The 17,816-nt window shown below is 40.0% G+C and overlaps 1 protein-coding gene across 5 annotated transcripts in view; it reads left to right on the top strand.

Annotated features, from left to right (window-relative positions):
* Positions 1-17,816, top strand: part of PIK3CB (phosphatidylinositol-4,5-bisphosphate 3-kinase catalytic subunit beta) — a 160,182-nt gene that overhangs the window by 117,747 nt on the left and 24,619 nt on the right. For all 5 annotated transcript variants that reach the window (XM_060196484.1, XM_060196476.1, XM_060196478.1 and 2 more), the window contains 2 exons: positions 3,782-3,925; positions 8,175-8,274. In XM_060196484.1, coding sequence (XP_060052467.1) covers positions 3,782-3,925; positions 8,175-8,274 — 244 coding nt within the window. The remainder of the gene's footprint in view (positions 1-3,781; positions 3,926-8,174; positions 8,275-17,816) is intronic.

The following is a 17,816-nucleotide window of genomic DNA, read 5'->3' as shown; positions in this document are numbered from 1 at the left end:
TACTCTGCTCTTCTAGGTTTGTACAGTAGGAAGCTTTGTGAAATCTCTGTTCCCAGACCCAGATCTGGGCCAGCCTTGTAAGTAGCCTTTTTCAAAGGGTAGCTGTCAGGCCTGCTATGTTCACCATTTTCTGCTTACTAGCCAGAATTAAGTAACATTAATATTTACCACATTTCTAAATTTTATAATTGTTTACTTATGCTACTATTACTTTATTTTATGGAGCTTTGCATTTATTATTTCAGTGTCAACTTTCTAAAAGCTAACAGCTAAGCAACAGTTTTCAGGGGGTTGTTTGTATTTTTTTTATTGGGGCTTCAATGATCCAGGCTGACCTATCCAGAGAGCGTGGGGAGAGCACAGCACTGAAAGGTTCTTCCAGTGTGGTGGGGGCCAGGCTTGAATCTAGGTTACACACAGGTAGAACAAGCACACTATTGGGGGTCGGGCGGTGGTGCAGTGGGTTAAGCGTATGTGGCAAGGACTGGCGTAAGGATCCTGGTTCGAGCCCCCGGCTCCCCACCTGCAGGGGAGTCGCTTCACAGGCGGTGAAGCAGGTCTGCAGGTGTCTGTCTTTCTCTCCCCCTCTCTATCTTCCCCTCCTCTCTCCATTTCTCTCTGTCCTGTCCAACAACGAACAACATCAACAATGGTAATAATAATGACCACAACGAGGCTACAAAAACAAGGGCAACAAAAAGGGGGGAAAAATAGCCTCCAGGAGTGGTGGGTTCATGGTGCAGGCACCGAGCCCAGCAATAACCCTGGAGGAAGAAAAAAAAAAAAAAGAACAAGCTCACTATCCAAACAAGCTATTTTGCCTACCTATGTCAATACACTGTTAATTTAGAGCCCATCACAACTTTCCTATTGTAGAAATTGTGCGTTGAATCATTGCTCAGATATATTTCATACCTATGTTTCATTGCAAAATAACAAACATCTATTTTTGTCTACTTTGCTAAGTGCTAATTATATAAGACACTTCTCACAGGCACAGTCAACATCACAATTCACAGGTTGTGAAGAAGTCAGAAGATTCAGGCATTGAGTATGTTCATCACACAAGACTCAGCTTAGGCTTTTGGGTGTTTATTTGTTTAACTACATCTGTTTTATAAGAAAAACATCAAAACACACTGTCATATGCTGTTCTGTGGATGAAACCCAGAGCCTGACGTATACAGGCAGGGCATATGCTTTACACACTGGGCCACCTACCTGGCTCTAAAAATTATAACTTTTGGCAAATAATAGTAAAGCTAACAGTGAATTCCTCCTGGTTTTCTTACCCAGTCCTGATTACTTCTTTCACTTCCCAGAGACAAACATTACTTTAAATTTGGTATGTGCTCATTATACCACATTTTTTATAAAACATTGTGTATCTATCTGTAAAGATACAGAACAGTATTATATGTGTGTGTGTGTGTGTGTGTATGATTAATGGTTTACAGCTAACAGTAAAATAAAATAGTTTGTACATGTAAAATATTTCCACATAACAATATAACCCCCACTAGGTTCTCCTTATTGTATATTTTAGAAGAACACTTATTTACTATATAAATTGTTTCATATCTTGCTTTTCATTTAGTCAGTGTTTGAGCTTATTTTCTCATGCAATATAAAAACAAAGCTTTTTCCTTTTACTAAGTATAATCTGCCCTAGAGATATGTCTTGTTCCCTCCTTTTCTTTATTGAAGAACATTTTAAGTTTTCTTCAGAGTCCCTTTTCAGATAATTCTGTGGTGAAGATTCTTGTATCATTTCCCTCTGAGTAGAGTTAATTTGAAAATCTGTGGATTCAGCTGAACAAATATTGTAACTAAGATACCACAGTCGCTACTTAATCACTTATTGTGGGCATGTAGACTGAGCAATTTATTTTCTTACTTACAAAAGTCAATGTTGAGTGGTTATCTGAAAAATAAAGGTTTTCAGAAAAATGTTGGTTACCACTTTTTTATTTTAAAACTGTGTATGTTTCAAACGTGTCAATCAAAAAATTTTATAAGCTCTTCAAGAAAAGTAGTTATTTGGGAGTGATGACTTCAGAATTCTAAGGGGAGGCCTGGGGAGATAGCATAATATTTAAGCAAAAAACTCTTAAGCCTGAGGCTCTGAGGTCTCAGGTTCAATCCCCAGCACCACCATAAGCCAGAGCTGAGTAGTGCTCTGGCATTTATCTCTGTCTTTATCTCTCTCTCATGAACATAAAATAAATAATTTTTTTTAAAAAAGTGTAAAAGAGAAAAAGAAGATTCCTGTCCTTTCACATTGTAGGTTTTACAGTGGGCATGGATTTTAAAAGAAAATTAATCAAGATATTTGTAAAGGTAGCAAAGCACTAGCAAAGTGGTTCATCCAAGTAATATACTGTTTTGCCTTGGGAGCAATCCAGATTCAAGCCTGGCCACTAGCATGTTGGAGGAAGCTTCCATGCTGTGGTTCTTCATTCTTTCTGCCTCCCATTGTTTTGTTTTTGTTTTTGTTTTAACACCAGAATACTGTTCAACTCAGACATTTGGTGGTGCTAGGGATTGAACCTTCAGTACCTCAGGCTTAAAAGTACTTTTGCCAAGGCTGGGCAGTAGCACAGCGGGTTAATGGGGGGGGGGGGGGGAAGGCTAGCTTCACAAACGGTGAAACAGGTCTGCAGGTGTCTTATCTTTCTCTCCCCTTCTCTGTCTTCTCCTCTCTCAATTTCTCTCAGTCCTATCCAACAATAACAATGACAAAAACAAGGCAACAAAAATGGGGAAAATGTCCTCCAGGAACTGTGGATTTGTAGTGTAGTGCAGGCACAGATCCCTAGCAATTACCCTGGAGGCAAAAAAAAAAAAAAAAGAAATGTATTTGCATAATCCCCTTATTTCAATCAAAGGTCTTGGGTGTTGGGAGGGAACCCCTGCCTGCTTCCCCTGTGCTGAGCCAAGTACCTGCATGTCCAGGAGGAGATTGCTGTGGCCCTGTGGTCTCTGTATTTCCTGTAGATAATCCTGATGTGTTTTCCTATGTTACTTTTTTTTTTTAATTGCCACCAGAGTTATGGCTGGGGTTCATTGCAGGCACTATACGTCTACCACTCCTGGTTGCCATTTTTTTTCTACTTTTTTTTTCTTATTAGATAAGGCAGATAGAAATTGATAATGGTGGAGGAGATAGGGTGAGACACAGCATACCTGCTTCACTGCTCATTAAGCTCCCGCTCCCCACAGTTGGTGAGTGGGGGGGCTTAAACTCTATACCTTGTGTATGGTAAAGTGTGCACTCAACCAGATGTGCCATTGCTCAGCCCCATTACAATTTTTTTCTTTTAAATATATTTTATTTATTTTATTTTGTTTACCAGAGTACTGCCCAACTCTGGCCTATGGTGGTGGGAGGGCTTGAACTTGGGACTTTGTAGCCTCAGGCATGATAGTCTCTTTGCATAGCCATTATGCTGTCTATCTCCATGCTCCCTGTGATAATTTCTGGGTACCAGTTTTTCTTCATGTGTGCTGCCTCAGGTTCCCTCCCAGATCTATTAGATTACTTTCTTGTTTATTGCTTCAATACTATGAGCACAGGGAGAGAACCTTCCCTGCTCCTTTCCTTTGTACTTCCACTCACAGCTTTTCTCAAATTTATCAAAATACAGCAACAGTGACCCAGTCATTGGACATCCTGGCCTGTAGAACAGTTGGGATTCATTAGTTAGTATTTGAGCCTTCGTAGGGAAACTGTTTTGGCCTGGGTAGTAGAGTGACTTTCTTTGTTCTTTGTCTCTTCCAGTGATGAAGAACTCTCTCAGTATCTTTTACAACTGGTGCAAGTTTTAAAATACGAGCCTTTTCTTGACTGTGCCCTCTCTAGATTCCTATTAGAAAGAGCCCTTGCTAATAGGAGGATTGGGCAGTTTATGTTTTGGCACCTTAGGTAAGTACTTATCATTTCAATTTGATTCCCTCTTGAACTTTTAGTAAATCTTTAACCAGCATAATGCAGGACACTTATGGAAAACAATATTTAGTTCTTTATGAGTCACCTGTAACTTTTATACACTTTTGGCATCTCCTCTTCATATACATACTCTTAATTTTCATTGTAAAATGATTAATGTAAGTGTTCCTTTATGCCTCCTTTATTTTTAATTGCAACTGATACTTTTTAAATTTTTATTTTGTATTTATTTATTCATGTATTTATGTTTACCAGAACACTGACTAGCTCTGGCTGATAGTAGTGCTGGGGTATTGAGCCTGGTTGTTTGGACCCTCAGGCAAGAGAGTTGTTTGTATCCCCCCACCCCTTTTTTTAATGCAAATTTTTTCCCAACAAGTTTATATAGTAGTAAAATCAGGAAGCAATTAATGTCCCTCTGTTTTCTAGGGAAATTGGCCATTCTTTATTAATAAATATGTATGCAGACATTTTTGTGGTTTTATATAAATCTGGTTAATACCAGATTTCTCAGTATTAAGACTTATTTTTTAAAAGATTTTTTATTTATTTGTTAATGAGAAGCATAGGAGGAGAGAGAAAGAGCCAGACATCAATCTGGTACATGTGCGGCCAGGGATTGAACTCAGGATCTCATGCTTGAGAGTCTGCTGCTTTATCCACTGTGCCACCTCCTGGACCACATTAAGATTTATTACAACTAAAGGAAAGTATATTCTGTAATTTTATGTCAATTCTAGAATTTGTTTATTTTCTTATTACTATTCTTTACTAGAGCACTGCTCAGTTCTAGCTTGTGGTGATGCCAGGGATTGAACCTGGGAACTAAACGTCAGGCATGGAAATATTTTGAATAAACTGCTATGCTATTTTAGTGGTCTCTAGACTTCTTTCTTAAGATTTTATTTATTTATTTATTTATTTATGAGTGAGTGAGAAACACAGGAGAAGAGAGCCAGACATAACTCTGGTACATGTGCTGCCGGGCATTGAACTTAGGACCTCATGCTTGAGAGTCCGATGCTTTATTCACTTGCGCCACCTCCTGGACCACGGTGTCTAGATTTCTTTAAGATTTATTTTATTAATGAGAGAGAGAGAGAACACAACAGAGCATCACTTTGATCCATGTGCTACTAGGGCTCATACTTGGGACCTCATGCTTGAGAGTCTAGTGCCCTATCCACTATACAGTCTCGCTGGCCATAATAAGTATTTTCTTTTCCTTCTTTTTCTTAAGATTTATTTATTCATTAAAGAGAGAAAGGGGGGTCGGGTGGTAGCACAGCAGGTTAAGCGCATGTGACGCAAAGCACAAGGACCGGCAGAAGGATCCCAGTTCCAGCTCCCGGCTCCCCACCTGCGGGGGAGTCGCTTCACAGGAAGTGAAGCAGGTCGGCAGGTGTCTTTTTCTTCCCCTCTCTTTATTCCCCTCTTCTCTTGATTACTCTCTGTCCTATCCAAGAACAAATGACATCAACAACAACAACAATAATAACCACAACAAGGCTACAACAAGGGCAACAAAAGGTGTGTGGGGGGGAATGGCCTACCAGGAGCAGTAGATTCATGGTGCAGGCCCTGAGCCCCCGCAATAACCCTGGAAGCAAAAAAGAGAAAAAGAGGACCAGAGTATCACTCTGGCATATGTAATGCCAGGGATCAAACTCAGGATCTTAGATACTTTAGAACCCAATGTTTTCTCTGCTGTACCATCTCCCTGTTTCTAGAACCTGCTTATCTTAATTCTAATTTTTACTTTGCCCAGGATTGACCCCAGGGCCTCATACATGCACCCTATCACTGAGTTGCATCTCTGGCCTTCCCCCCGCCTCTTCCTTTGACACTAGGATTATCACTGGGTTGCAGTGCCTAACACCATGAATCCGCTGCTTCTGGCAGCCATTTTTACCTCTTTCCCCCCCTCCTATTTTATTTTATTTTACTTTAAATTTTATTTGATAGGACAGTCTGAGATTGAGAAGGGGGTGAGAGAGAGAACGACACCTGTTAACAGTTTCTCAGTGCTAGTGAAAACTCCTATAAGCGGGGACTAAGGACTTGCACCAGACCCTTATGCACGGTAATATGTGTACTCAACCAGGCTCACTACCATGTGCGCCCACTGGCCCTTTTCTATTTTGTATTACGTTTTTTTTTTCCACTCAGTTCAGCCTTTATTTTTAAGCCATTCAGAAAATAATACAATAAGATCCCTTTGTTTTTCAAATGGGTATACCCACTTTAAGTTAGAAAAAATAGAGTAGAAGCTAACTTTAAAATTTTATTTATAAAATAAAAATATCAAAAAGACCATAGGATAAGAGGGGTACAACTCTTCACAATCCCCTCCACTGAAAGCTTTCCTATCCCTCTGGAAGTATCATCATGGGATGCAGAAGGTAGAAGGTATGTCTTCTGTAATTATAAAAGCTTTTTTTTTTTTTTTTAAAGATAGAGATAGAGAGGCAGAGAGTGAAAGAAACCACAACATGGAAACTTCCTTCAGTGCCTGAACCTGGGTGCTGCAATGGAAGCTGTGCACTAATTTGGGCATGCCACTGCCCAGCTATGCGTTTCTGTTTCATATTAATTATTATTACTATTTATTAACAGAACACTGCTCAGGTCTGGCTTTTGATGGGGCTGAGAATTATCTGGTGCATTAGAGCTTTAGGCTTGCGAGTCTTTTTGCATAAACATTATGCTATCTCCCCAGCCGTCGTTTTAATTATTTCTAAATTGCTAATACTACCTTTTTACTCTAATAAGTAAACAGTGATATGTGAAAAATTTGGATTTGAGGGAGTGTGAGTGGTGGCACACCTGGTTGAGTGCACATGTTACAATGTGCAATGACCTGGATTCCAGCCCCTGTTCCCCAACTGCAGGGGGGAAGCTTCAGCACTGGTGAAGCACTGCTGCAGATATTTATCTCTCTTCCTCTCTACTTCCCCCTTCCTCTCGATTTCTGGCTACCTCTATCAAATAAAGATAATAATTTTTAATTTGGATTTCTTGTAATAAAAATGAAATATAAATCTTGTATCTCTTTTAACTATATTTTATTTTTAAGATTTATTTTTATTCATTTCTATTTATATATATATATTAGATTTACTTATTTATTCCCTTTTGTTGCCCTTGTTTTATTATTGTAGTTATTGTCGTTGTTCTTGATGCCATTGTTGGATAGGACAGAGAGAAATGGAGACAGGAGGGGAAGACAGAGAGGGAGAGAGAAAGACAGACACCTACAGACCTGCTTCACCGCCTGTGAAGTGACTCCCCTGCATGTGGGGAGCCAGGGGCTCGAACCAGATCCTTCTGCTGGTCCTTGAGCTTTGCACCACGTGCGCTTAACCTGCTGTGCTATTGCCCAACTCCCTCTATTTATATATTTTAAAGACTTTATCAATGTAAAAGGAGGAAAGAACTAGACATACTTGGTACAGGTGCTGCTGGGGATTGAACTGGGAACCTCATGCTTGAGAATCCAATATTTTATGCACTTCGCCACCTCCTGGACCACCTTACTTTTTTTGCAGTCAAATGCTCTACCCCTGAGCTGTACCCCCCATTTTTACTTATCTTTTAATGACACAGAGAGAAGAGAGAGAACATCACTGATCGCTGTGGTATATGTGATGCAGAAGACCAAACTGAGGATCTCATACTTGCACATGCTACACTTCAGCCACTATTCCACCCAGTTCTTTTTTTATTCTATTTTATTTACTTACCTTTAGATTTATTTATATATGAGAGACTGAAAGAACCAGTGGCACCAGGGATGTCACATGTGGCACCAGGGATCGATCTTGGGACCCCATGCTTGAGAATTGAATGCTTTAGTTGCTGTACCACCACTCTTTTTGAATTGGGTTCAGAAAACCTTAGGATGTGTGCTAATAATCATGCACCAGATAAAGTGTTCTCCTTTTTTTTGTTTAGTACCGGCCATCTTTTATCTGTTTGTATCTGGTGGTCTTCTTCTTCTAGCGTTTGCCCTTCTTCCGTAGCCAGTCAACAGCGTCAGGTTGAGCCTGATGTCTGCTTGTTGCTGGCTTTGAAAGTGACTGGGATCCATGTGGATTCAGTCGGCTAGGAAGGATCGTCAGTTTCCCCAATAAATGGGTACTCACGGGATGCACCACAAGAAGGTCGATCCAATGCATGGATTGTTTAATAAGCAGCTTTACTCTTCATGCCATTTGTTCTGCAGGTCAGAAGTGCACATTCCGGCAGTCTCAGTACAGTTTGGCGTCATCTTGGAGGCCTACTGTCGAGGAAGTGTCGGGCATATGAAAGTGCTTTCCAAGCAGGTACCCCCTTCCTTTACTCTGGGACTCAGATTATGACATGGAATTTGATCAATTGTATCAGATGCTCTTTCTTCTACTATATTTCATAGATGCTTCAGTAACTAGATCTGATGAATAAATTGTTTATAAAAATTCCAGTAAGAAATATAGTTTTAATAACTCTAAAGAGAAGAACTTTTTTTCTTTTAAAGATAGAGAGACAGAGGGCAGGGGTAGATAGCATAATGGTTATGCAAAGAGACTCTCATGCCTGAGGCTCTAAAGTCCCAGGTTCAATCCCCCGCACCACCAGAAGCCAGAGCTGAAACAGTGTTCTGGTGTTTCTCTCTGCATCTCTCAAAAATAAAATAAATAAAATACTTAAAAAAAAAAAAGTGAAAAAGACCACAGCACAGGGGGCCAGTGGTGGCACACCAGATTAAGTGCACACAGTATGAAGACTAAGGTTCCCGGTTTGATCCCTTGGCTCCCCACCTGTTGGGGGGTCGCTTTACAAGTGGTGAAGCAGGTCTGCAGATGGCTATCTTTCTTTGCCCCTCTGTCTCCTCTCTCAATTTCTCTCTGTTCTATCCAATTAAAAAAAAAAAAAAAGACCACAGCACGGAAGCTTCCTCCAGTGCAGTGGCTGGGTATGAACCTGGGTCATGCACATGATAAAGCGCTGCACTAAGTGAGCTTTGTTTTTCTGGCCCAGAATAACATTTATTCAGGATTCCTTGTAGTATTGTAGTAATACCACACCTTACATAGGAAATGCCTGTACAGGCATATGTGGCAGTGCTGATGTTTACAATGGTCACAAAATCTTTAGCTCTTGTGTTTTGGTATAGTTGACATACTGTTTCCAATAAATATAGTGGGCTTTTTTCCTTAATTTTTTATTTTGTAATTAGTGATTTAATATTTATTTACAAAATTACATGTCAGCAGGGGTATAATTCCATAAATATAGAGTTCATGATTCATAGTCTACATTTCCCCCTTTATTTTAAAGATTTCCTTATTATTATTATTATTAATGAGGTAGATAACCAGAGCATCACTCTGCATATGCTAGCAATGTTTGTTATATAAGCTCTAGAATTTAGAATCTTCAAGCTGTTTTTGTCTAACTATATACACACGTGGGATTATGATATTCTCTAATAGTTCTTTTTTCTTAACTATTGTGAATGATGGAGTATTGGGGATATTATCAGTAATAGGTCAGATATGCTTATTGGTAACCAGAGACCATACTAAGTGCTATAGGTAATGTATCTTGTTTTATTCCCCTAGTATTTCCACCTAGTGGTTACCAGTACTGTGTGTATTTGACAAGGGGATAACTGAGTCCCTAAGATAGTATGTTGATTGCCTAAAAACCCAGTTACTGAGATGAATAATTCTCAAATTCTCATCCATGTAGCTTTGAGAACAGAAAAAAAATCACTGTGTTCCCGGGAGTTTTAAAACTCTTTCTTTTCTTTTTTCTTTTTTGCAACATAGCTGCCTTTATATCAAGACTCAGGGTGTAGTAATGTGTGCTTCTATGTGTACTATATCTTAGGTAGAGAGCTGTGGTGTCTGCCACACCTGGGCTCTGCAACATATCCATGGCCTTCACAGTGTGTCCATCACTGCCATCCCCTCTTCCCTAGCTCCTCATGCTACCAGCAGTTACTCTTGCACCAAGACAGGTGCTGGGACCTGCACACATTAACTGGCTCTTGGCTTCAGGACAAATGCCATTGTGTTGGGAGCAGGCTTCCCCTGCCACCCTGCTCTCCTCACTGTGCTGCTTCGCCCTTCAGTCCACCTCAGTTGCCACAGCCAGCCCTGCCTACTTGACTTGATGGAGTTTAGGGGACTGTGAGACATTTGGTGGTGCCTCTCAGAGAGGGGCATGGTTTGGTAGTGGCCCAGGGTTCCTGCTTAGTGTGTCTTCCTGACTTTTTGCTCTCACTGAGCTATCCAGCTTTTTGATGTACAGTTACTCAAGACTTGAGAAACATTTCTCACTTGTTGAATCAAGCCAGCTTCTGTATGTACTTGGCCTCAATGGTTTATGGGTTTCTGTGTGAGTAGGGTGCTGTCTTGAGCCCTCATATGATAAGAGCAAGACCCTCCAGAGTTTCTTTCCCCTTGCTGTCTGGTGTAGGGAGGAGCCCATTATCCTATCCCTGAGCTATGCTCAGTCTTTCTGGTGCTTGCCTTCTGCTCAGAAAGGATCCACAGAAGGCGGGCTGATTGGTGGCTTCTGATGATTTGGTTATCTTTGTGATGTGGTCGTGGTGTTCACCCCAGAAGACTGGGCATTACTGTGTTCTTAGAACATTTTGGCTAGGGATATATGATGGTGGAGAACTACAGAATCTGGCCTTACCTGGAGGAGTGAAGCCACAGGCTGGCCAGCTTAGTGCTTAGCATGGTTTTTTTTTTTTTTTTTTTTAAATTTATTTATTTATTCCCTTTTGTTGCCCTTGTTGTTTTATTGTTGTAGTTATTGTTATTGATGTCATTGTTGTTGGATAGAACAGAGAGGAAGGGAAGACAGAGGGGGAGAGAAAGATAGACACATGCAGACCTGCTTCACCACCTGTGAATTGACCTCCCTGCAGGTAGGGAGCCGGGGGCTCAAACTGGGATTCTTAGGCGGGTCCTTGTGCTTTGCACCACGTGCACTTAACCCTCTGCGCTTTCACCCAACTCCCAGCATGGGTTCTTAATGACTTTTTTTAGTAAGCATACAAGTGCATGGAAATTGGAGGTTTGTCCATGGCTTTAAGTATAGTTTGTATACTACTCTTTGTGGCAGTGTTGGTATATTCTTCAGAACAAAACTACTTGCCAGAAATCCAGTGAATCACTCAGTCACTGCTTCAGACAGCTTGTCTTCAGATGAAAAAAAAAACAGCTTTAAAAGTGGCTTGAGAGGGCCTGGGTGGTGGCACACCTGGTTGAGTGCACATGTTATCATGTACACAGACCCGAATTTGAGCCCCTGGTCTCCACCTGCAGAGGGAAAGCTTTGTGAATGGTGAAGCAGTGCTGCAGGTGTCTCTCTGTTTCTCTTCCTCTCTATCTCCCCCTTCCCTCTCCATTTCTGACTGCCTCTATCCAATATATAAATACAGATAATTTAAAAATAAATAAATAAAATCTATTTTTTAAAAAAACAAGTGGCTTCAGAAAACTGTTTTCCCCACACAGAGCATATAGCAGGAGAAATGCTGGAGACAGTACTGAATGGGCAGAGCACCTGCTGATTTTAGACATCCACATCCTGGGCCGTCTTTGTCCTAGTGCAGCGTACCCTTCAAGTAAACCTAAGAAGTTAATTGTATACATATAATTTCTAGCCAGCAGTAAATTATAAGGATGCAAGGAGTAGAAACCAAAAGAACATGGAAGTATTTCAATGCCCACTAAACTGGAACACATTTCACATATAAGCTTGAGCTTTATTAGCACTTACTTACATGGGAGCTACCAGAACATCACTCATCTCTGGCACATGCTGTGCAGGGCCTTAACATGCAGATGTCTATGCTAGGTCAGCATAATGTTATTAAGTAACAGGCCAGAGGGATGTCTTGTCAAGTTTCCTGTACTAAATTAGGACGTAGGCCTGAAAGTTGCTCCTCCTAACAACCTCTACTTTACCATCTGAGTAACATTGTGTAATCCACTATAATTCTCTAGGCCAAATGCCAGTCCTGAAATCACTGCTTATTTCCTCTCCTTCACCGTTCAGTTACCCTAAAAGGACATAGGTCCCATATACGAATCCAGGGAGAAATCCATTTCCATCTGGCATAGGAAGATAAGATGATTGTCATTCAGTGCTAATGAATTGGAAGAATTATGAACATAGTATGTGCATGTTAGAGAAACATTCCCTGAAGGTTTGCTGTTCAAATAATGCTGTTTGTTATGCTCATGGTGTAAACATCAGATCATAAACTATACATGATTGATGGTAGCAGGGTCGCTCATCTAAACTGATACAATCTGAAATCAGTATATTCAATCCACGTAGCTATAGTTTTCTCCAGTATTAAATATCCTCTTACAGACTTTGCCTTTTAATTCGTTAGATTTTCTTCATGGTGAAGACACCCCTATCTTTTTTTTAAAAAAACATATTTTTTATTTAAAATGTAGTTTACATGAAATATACCATCTTGATAATTTTTTTCTGAATAAACAACTTTCACTTACTAGCACCCAAATAAAGAAGCAGGATATTATGATCTTTTATTTATTTTTTATTATCTTTATTTTGTTTATTGCGTAGAAATGTCCAGAAATCAAGGGGGGGGTTATAGAGAGGGAGAGAGAAAGGAAGATACATGCAACACTGCTTCACTACTTGTAAAGTTTTCCTCCCTGTAGGTGATTTGAACCTAAGTCCTTGCATATTGTATGTAACATGTATGCTCAACCAGGTGCATAACCACCTGGCCCCCCAAATTATGATCTTTTATGACTTATCTCGTCCTTTTCTCCTAGTCTGTGCCCAGGGATAATTACTATTTGAACTTGTATTATCAGAGATGAATTTTGCCTGTTTTTGACTTTTATGTAGATGAAATTGAAGGAATGGATTAAGCATTATGCTTGACTTCTTTTGCCCAACTTTATGAGTGTGAAATTTATTCAGGCCACACATGCTCTAGAAGTTCTTTTTTTTATTGTTGTATTACAGTCTACAGTCTGATTATAACATAGCTTGCTTACTTTTTTTATTGTGCCTGGCACTGAACCAGAGGCTTTATATTTGAGGAACAGCTCCACCCCTAAGCTGCACCCCCAGCCCTATCTGTTGTCTTATGGACAGAGAGTTGGGTTGCTTCCTGTTTAACAGGTAATGCTGCCATGTTCATTCATTTGGACCCACTCTGGCATGCTTTCTCTTGGGTCTATATTAATGTGTACAACTATGACAACAGCTGTGTATCTGCAAGTCACATGCTTTCTCATATGTTTCTTCAAATGCTTAGTTGCCAAATTAAAAAGATTGCAAGAGGTACCATATACTGGCACAATATTGTTTAGCTGCACCCAGAGACTTTCACAAGCATATTACTTACTACCTCATTTAATTTTCTCTTTGTGATAAATGTTGAAGTAAGTTTCTGTAGGGTAGTTGCCTTTTCTTTCCTTTTCCTTTCTTGTCTGTCTCTCTTTTATTTTTACCTTTTTTTCTCTTCAAAACACTTTTTTCCCTTTATCAGAGGAAGTAATGGTTTACAGCCAACAGTAAAATACAGTAGTTGGTACATGTGTAACATTTCTCAGTTTTCCACATAACAGTCCAATCCCTCACTTAGGTCATCTGCCATCATGTTCCAGGACCTGAACATGCTTTGCCGCCCCACCCCAGAGTCCTTTACTTTGGTGCAATACACCAAACCCAGTCCAAGATCTGCTTTGTGGTTTCCCTTCTGTTCTTATTTCTCAACTTCTGTCTATGAGTGGCATCATCTCATATTCATCCTTCTCTTTCTGGCTTATCTCATTTCACATGTTCCCTTCAAGCTCCATCTAAGATGAGGTAAAGAAGGTGAATTCTTTTAATAGCTAAGTAGTATTTCTTAGCCACTCATCTGTTGTTGGACACCTAGGTTGCTTCCAGGTTTTGGCTATTACAAAATGTGCTATTATGAACATAGGTATACACAGATCTTTTTGGATGGGTGTTTATTTTATTAGTGATTTTATTAATACTAATTTACAAAATTAGAAGATAACAGGTGTGTAATTCTACAACTTTCCCACCACCAGGGTTCTGTGTCCCCATTCCTTCCACTGGAAACAGCATAAGTTCTCCCCAAATCATAAATATGGGTTGACTATTATTTCCTTCTTTTAATACTTTATTTATTTATTATTTAATAATTATCGACAAGACCATAGGGTAAGAGGGTTACAATTCCACACAGTTCCCACCAGCAGAGTTCCATATTCCACCCCTTCCATTAAAAGCTTTCCTGTTCTTTATCCCTCTGGGAGCATGGACCCAGGGTCATTATGGGATGCAGAAGGTGGAAGGTCTGGCTTCTGTAATTGCTTCTCCACTGGACATAGGTACTGGTAGGTTGATCCATACTCCCAGCCTATCTCTATCTTTCCCTAGTGGGGCAGGGCTCTGGGGAGGCAGGACACATTGGTGAGGTCATCTGCTCAGGGAAGTCAGATTAGAGTCATGGTATAGCATCTGCAACTTGGTGTTATTAAGCATTAAGATAAAGCAGAACAAATTGTTTGTCAATCAGGAATCTAATGGCAAGAAAGAATATAGCAGATGAGATTTGGGGTCTATTTTAGGTATATTCCAAGGGGCCCATGAGTTTACTAATTTTTGCCTGAGCTTGACAACTAACATACAAGTGGGCTATAGATACTGTCTGGGGTCATGGTGTTATAGTTAGAAATAGGACTAGAGAACTGGATCAAGACAGAGAGTAGCTCCCAAATATGGGGAAAGTATATAAATATCTTTAACTGTAAACTTGACTATTATTTCTGTCTGTCTATATTTTTATATATTGTCCATTTTTTTCTACGGTTTTGTCTTCTCTTCATTTCTAAGTTACACATACTACTTCTGAGTGTTCTTCCTTTTTTCTCTCTCTTTCTTCTCTCTCTGCGTCCTGATGGGATTGGAGCCCTCTGATCATCTTCCCTCTGGGGGTATCGACCAAAATTCTTTATGGGGTACAGAAGTTGGAAGTCCTGGCTTCTGTAATTTCTTCTCTGAGACACCCCTATCTTATGACTGTCTTTAGCTTCTATGTCTCACTTGAAAGTTGCTTGGTCCCTGGATCCCAAGCTTTTATCTCTCTGGTATTTCATTCTATTTTTATGTCACATCCTTGTAGTAATTCTCAGTTCTCCTGTATTTCTCTTTTTCCATTGGCTAGTGGAATGAGGGGTCAGGGAGTCAGCAGAGAGGAAACCATGCTGCCTACTTGCCTAAGAGTTCACTGCTTATCTACCTTCCTGTTGAAATCTTTTGGGTAAGCCAAGGCAGAAATTTGTCTCTGTGGCATTGGGGGCCAGTTTCGGTCTTATTCAGTACTAGACATGAAGAGAGAATTTTGTTTATGTTTTTTTTTATATATATTTATTTTTATTTATTTATTCCCTTTTGTTGCCCTTGTTGTTTTATTGTTGTAGTTATTATTGTTGTTGTCGTTGTTGGATAGGACAGAGTGAAATGGAGAGAAGGAGGGGAAGACAGAGAGGAGGAGAGAAAGATAGACACCTGCAGACCTGCTTCACCGCCTGTGAAGCGACTCCCCTGCAGATGGGGAGCCGGGGTTCGAACCAGGATCCTTATGCCGGTCCTTGTGCTTTGCGCCACCTGCGCTTAGCCCGCTGCGCTACAGCCCGACTCCCTTGTTTATGTTTTCTATCTGGTCTTTATAAATACTTTAATAAATAATAAAGTAGCCCTCTCTGTTAACTGTAATCTGGGTGACTGACAGCTAGAAATCCAGCCTTTTCGCTTGCTAATGCCTAAAACTGGTCTAGGAGCTGAAGTTTTTTCTGGTTCAGTTTTTTTTCCCCAATGGAACACTTTTTAAAAAATTTTACTAGTGTCTTAATATTGATTTACAAAACTGTATGATGACAAGAGGTATAATGCTGCACCATTCCAACCACCAGAGTTCTGTGTCCCTATTCCCTCCATTGGAAACATCAGGAGTTTTCCCAAGATCACAGATACAGGTTGACAATTATTTCTATAACTATATTTATACATATTTGCCCTGTAACTTTCTCTTCTTTTTTTTTTTGCCTCCAAAATTATTGCTTGATCTTGATTGCCAGCATTACAAATCCTCATAGCCATTCTTTCCCCTCCTTTTTTCTTCTTTAAATTGGATAGGACAGAGGGAAATTGAGACTAGAGGGGAGATAGAGAGGGAGAGAGAAAGATAGACACCTGCAGACCTACTTCACCACTTGTGAAGTATTTCATCCTATTTTTATTTGAGCTGGGGGTTCAAACCAGGGTCCTTACATGGGTCCTTGCACTTCATACTATATGCGCTTAACCTGGTGTGCCACTGCCCAGCATCCCTTCTCTTCCTGTTACACCTACACCTGTTACTGCTTCCAAGTGTCCTTCCTTTCTTTTTTCTTTTTTCTTTTTCCTCTTCTGTCTCTGGGTCCTGATGGAATGGAGATTACAGCCCTCTGGTCATCTTCTCCTAACATTTCTCACCCTCTGGGAGTACTGACCAAAATTCTTTATGGGGTACAGAAGGTAGGAGTTACGGCTTCTGAAATTGCTTCTCCACTGGACATGGGTGTTGGCAGGTTGATTCATATTCCTAGTCTGTTTTTATCCATCTCTTGTTGGGTAGAGTTCTAGGGGGTGAGGCTCCAGGAAACACTGGTGAGGTCATCAGCCCGGAGTAGTTAACATGGAATCATAATAGCATCTGTAACTTGGTGGCTGAAAGGCAGTAAGATGTAAAGCAGACAAAGGGATTAGTGAACAGGAACCAAAAGGTAGGAATAGAACAGATGAGAATAGGGACATTAGGGTGAAAGGAAGCTAGGAAGTCTATTTTAGCTATGTTCCAAAGGGTCCATAACTTTAGTAATAAAAAAAAATTTGCTTGATCTTGATAGCTAACATGGAGGTGGACTAAAAATATTGTCTGGGAAGATTGTGTCAGAATTGACAATAGGGCTAGCAAGTTGTATTAGTGCAGAGAGTAGTTCCCAAACTTGAAGAAAATATGTACATAAAATTAACTGTTTACTTGGTGTATTACACCAAAGTAAAAAACTCTGGGGTAGGGGGGAGGGCTCAGGTTCTGGAACATGATGGCAGAGGAGGACCTAGTGGGGGTTGAACTGTTATGTGGAAAACTGAGAAATGTACATGTACAAACAATTGTATTTTACTGTTAACTATAAACATTAATTCCCCCCAATAAAGAATTAATAAAATCTAACTGTTTGCCCCATTAATTTGACTCATTGCTTACCTGGGCCACAAGAGCCAAATATTTTTTATCATGTCTAAAGTTGTAGGTAACTTGGATATTTAAAATCGTGTGTGTGTAGATATATAGATAGAGATAGAGATAGATATAGATAGGTAGATCTGCTTGAGCAATTTAAGCGCAGTGTGAGAATTTGATCATCTTACAAACCTGAACCATTAAATACTATGGTCTAGGCAGAGAGCTTGAAGTATTAAATCTATTTTTCCCCTGAGGTTGTTGTGTTTCTGTGGATGGCTCAGTTGTAACTGTGAGTTTTGTTAAGTTCAATAGTTGTAGGTAGTTGTTGTTTGAGGGGAGATTGGTTCTGTTCCCTGTTACTCTGTGGCCACACCTCCTGGAAATCCACAGTTGGTAAGAAACTGGTTCAGGTTTTTTTGTTTGTCTTGTTTTATTTAATTAGCCTGGCAAAAAGCGATATTTATAAATTTATGCCTGAGCATATGGTTTTTCATTCATGTTGAAATAACTATATTCAGTGCTTTTTGGTAACATTAATGGTGGTAATAATAGCCAGCACTTTCCCACTGT

This window comes from Erinaceus europaeus, chromosome 1, assembly GCF_950295315.1.
Source record: "Erinaceus europaeus chromosome 1, mEriEur2.1, whole genome shotgun sequence".
Lineage (NCBI taxonomy): Eukaryota > Metazoa > Chordata > Mammalia > Eulipotyphla > Erinaceidae > Erinaceus > Erinaceus europaeus.
The sequence above is the reverse complement of the archived record's forward strand: the minus strand, read 5'-3'. Positions and strand labels throughout refer to the sequence as shown.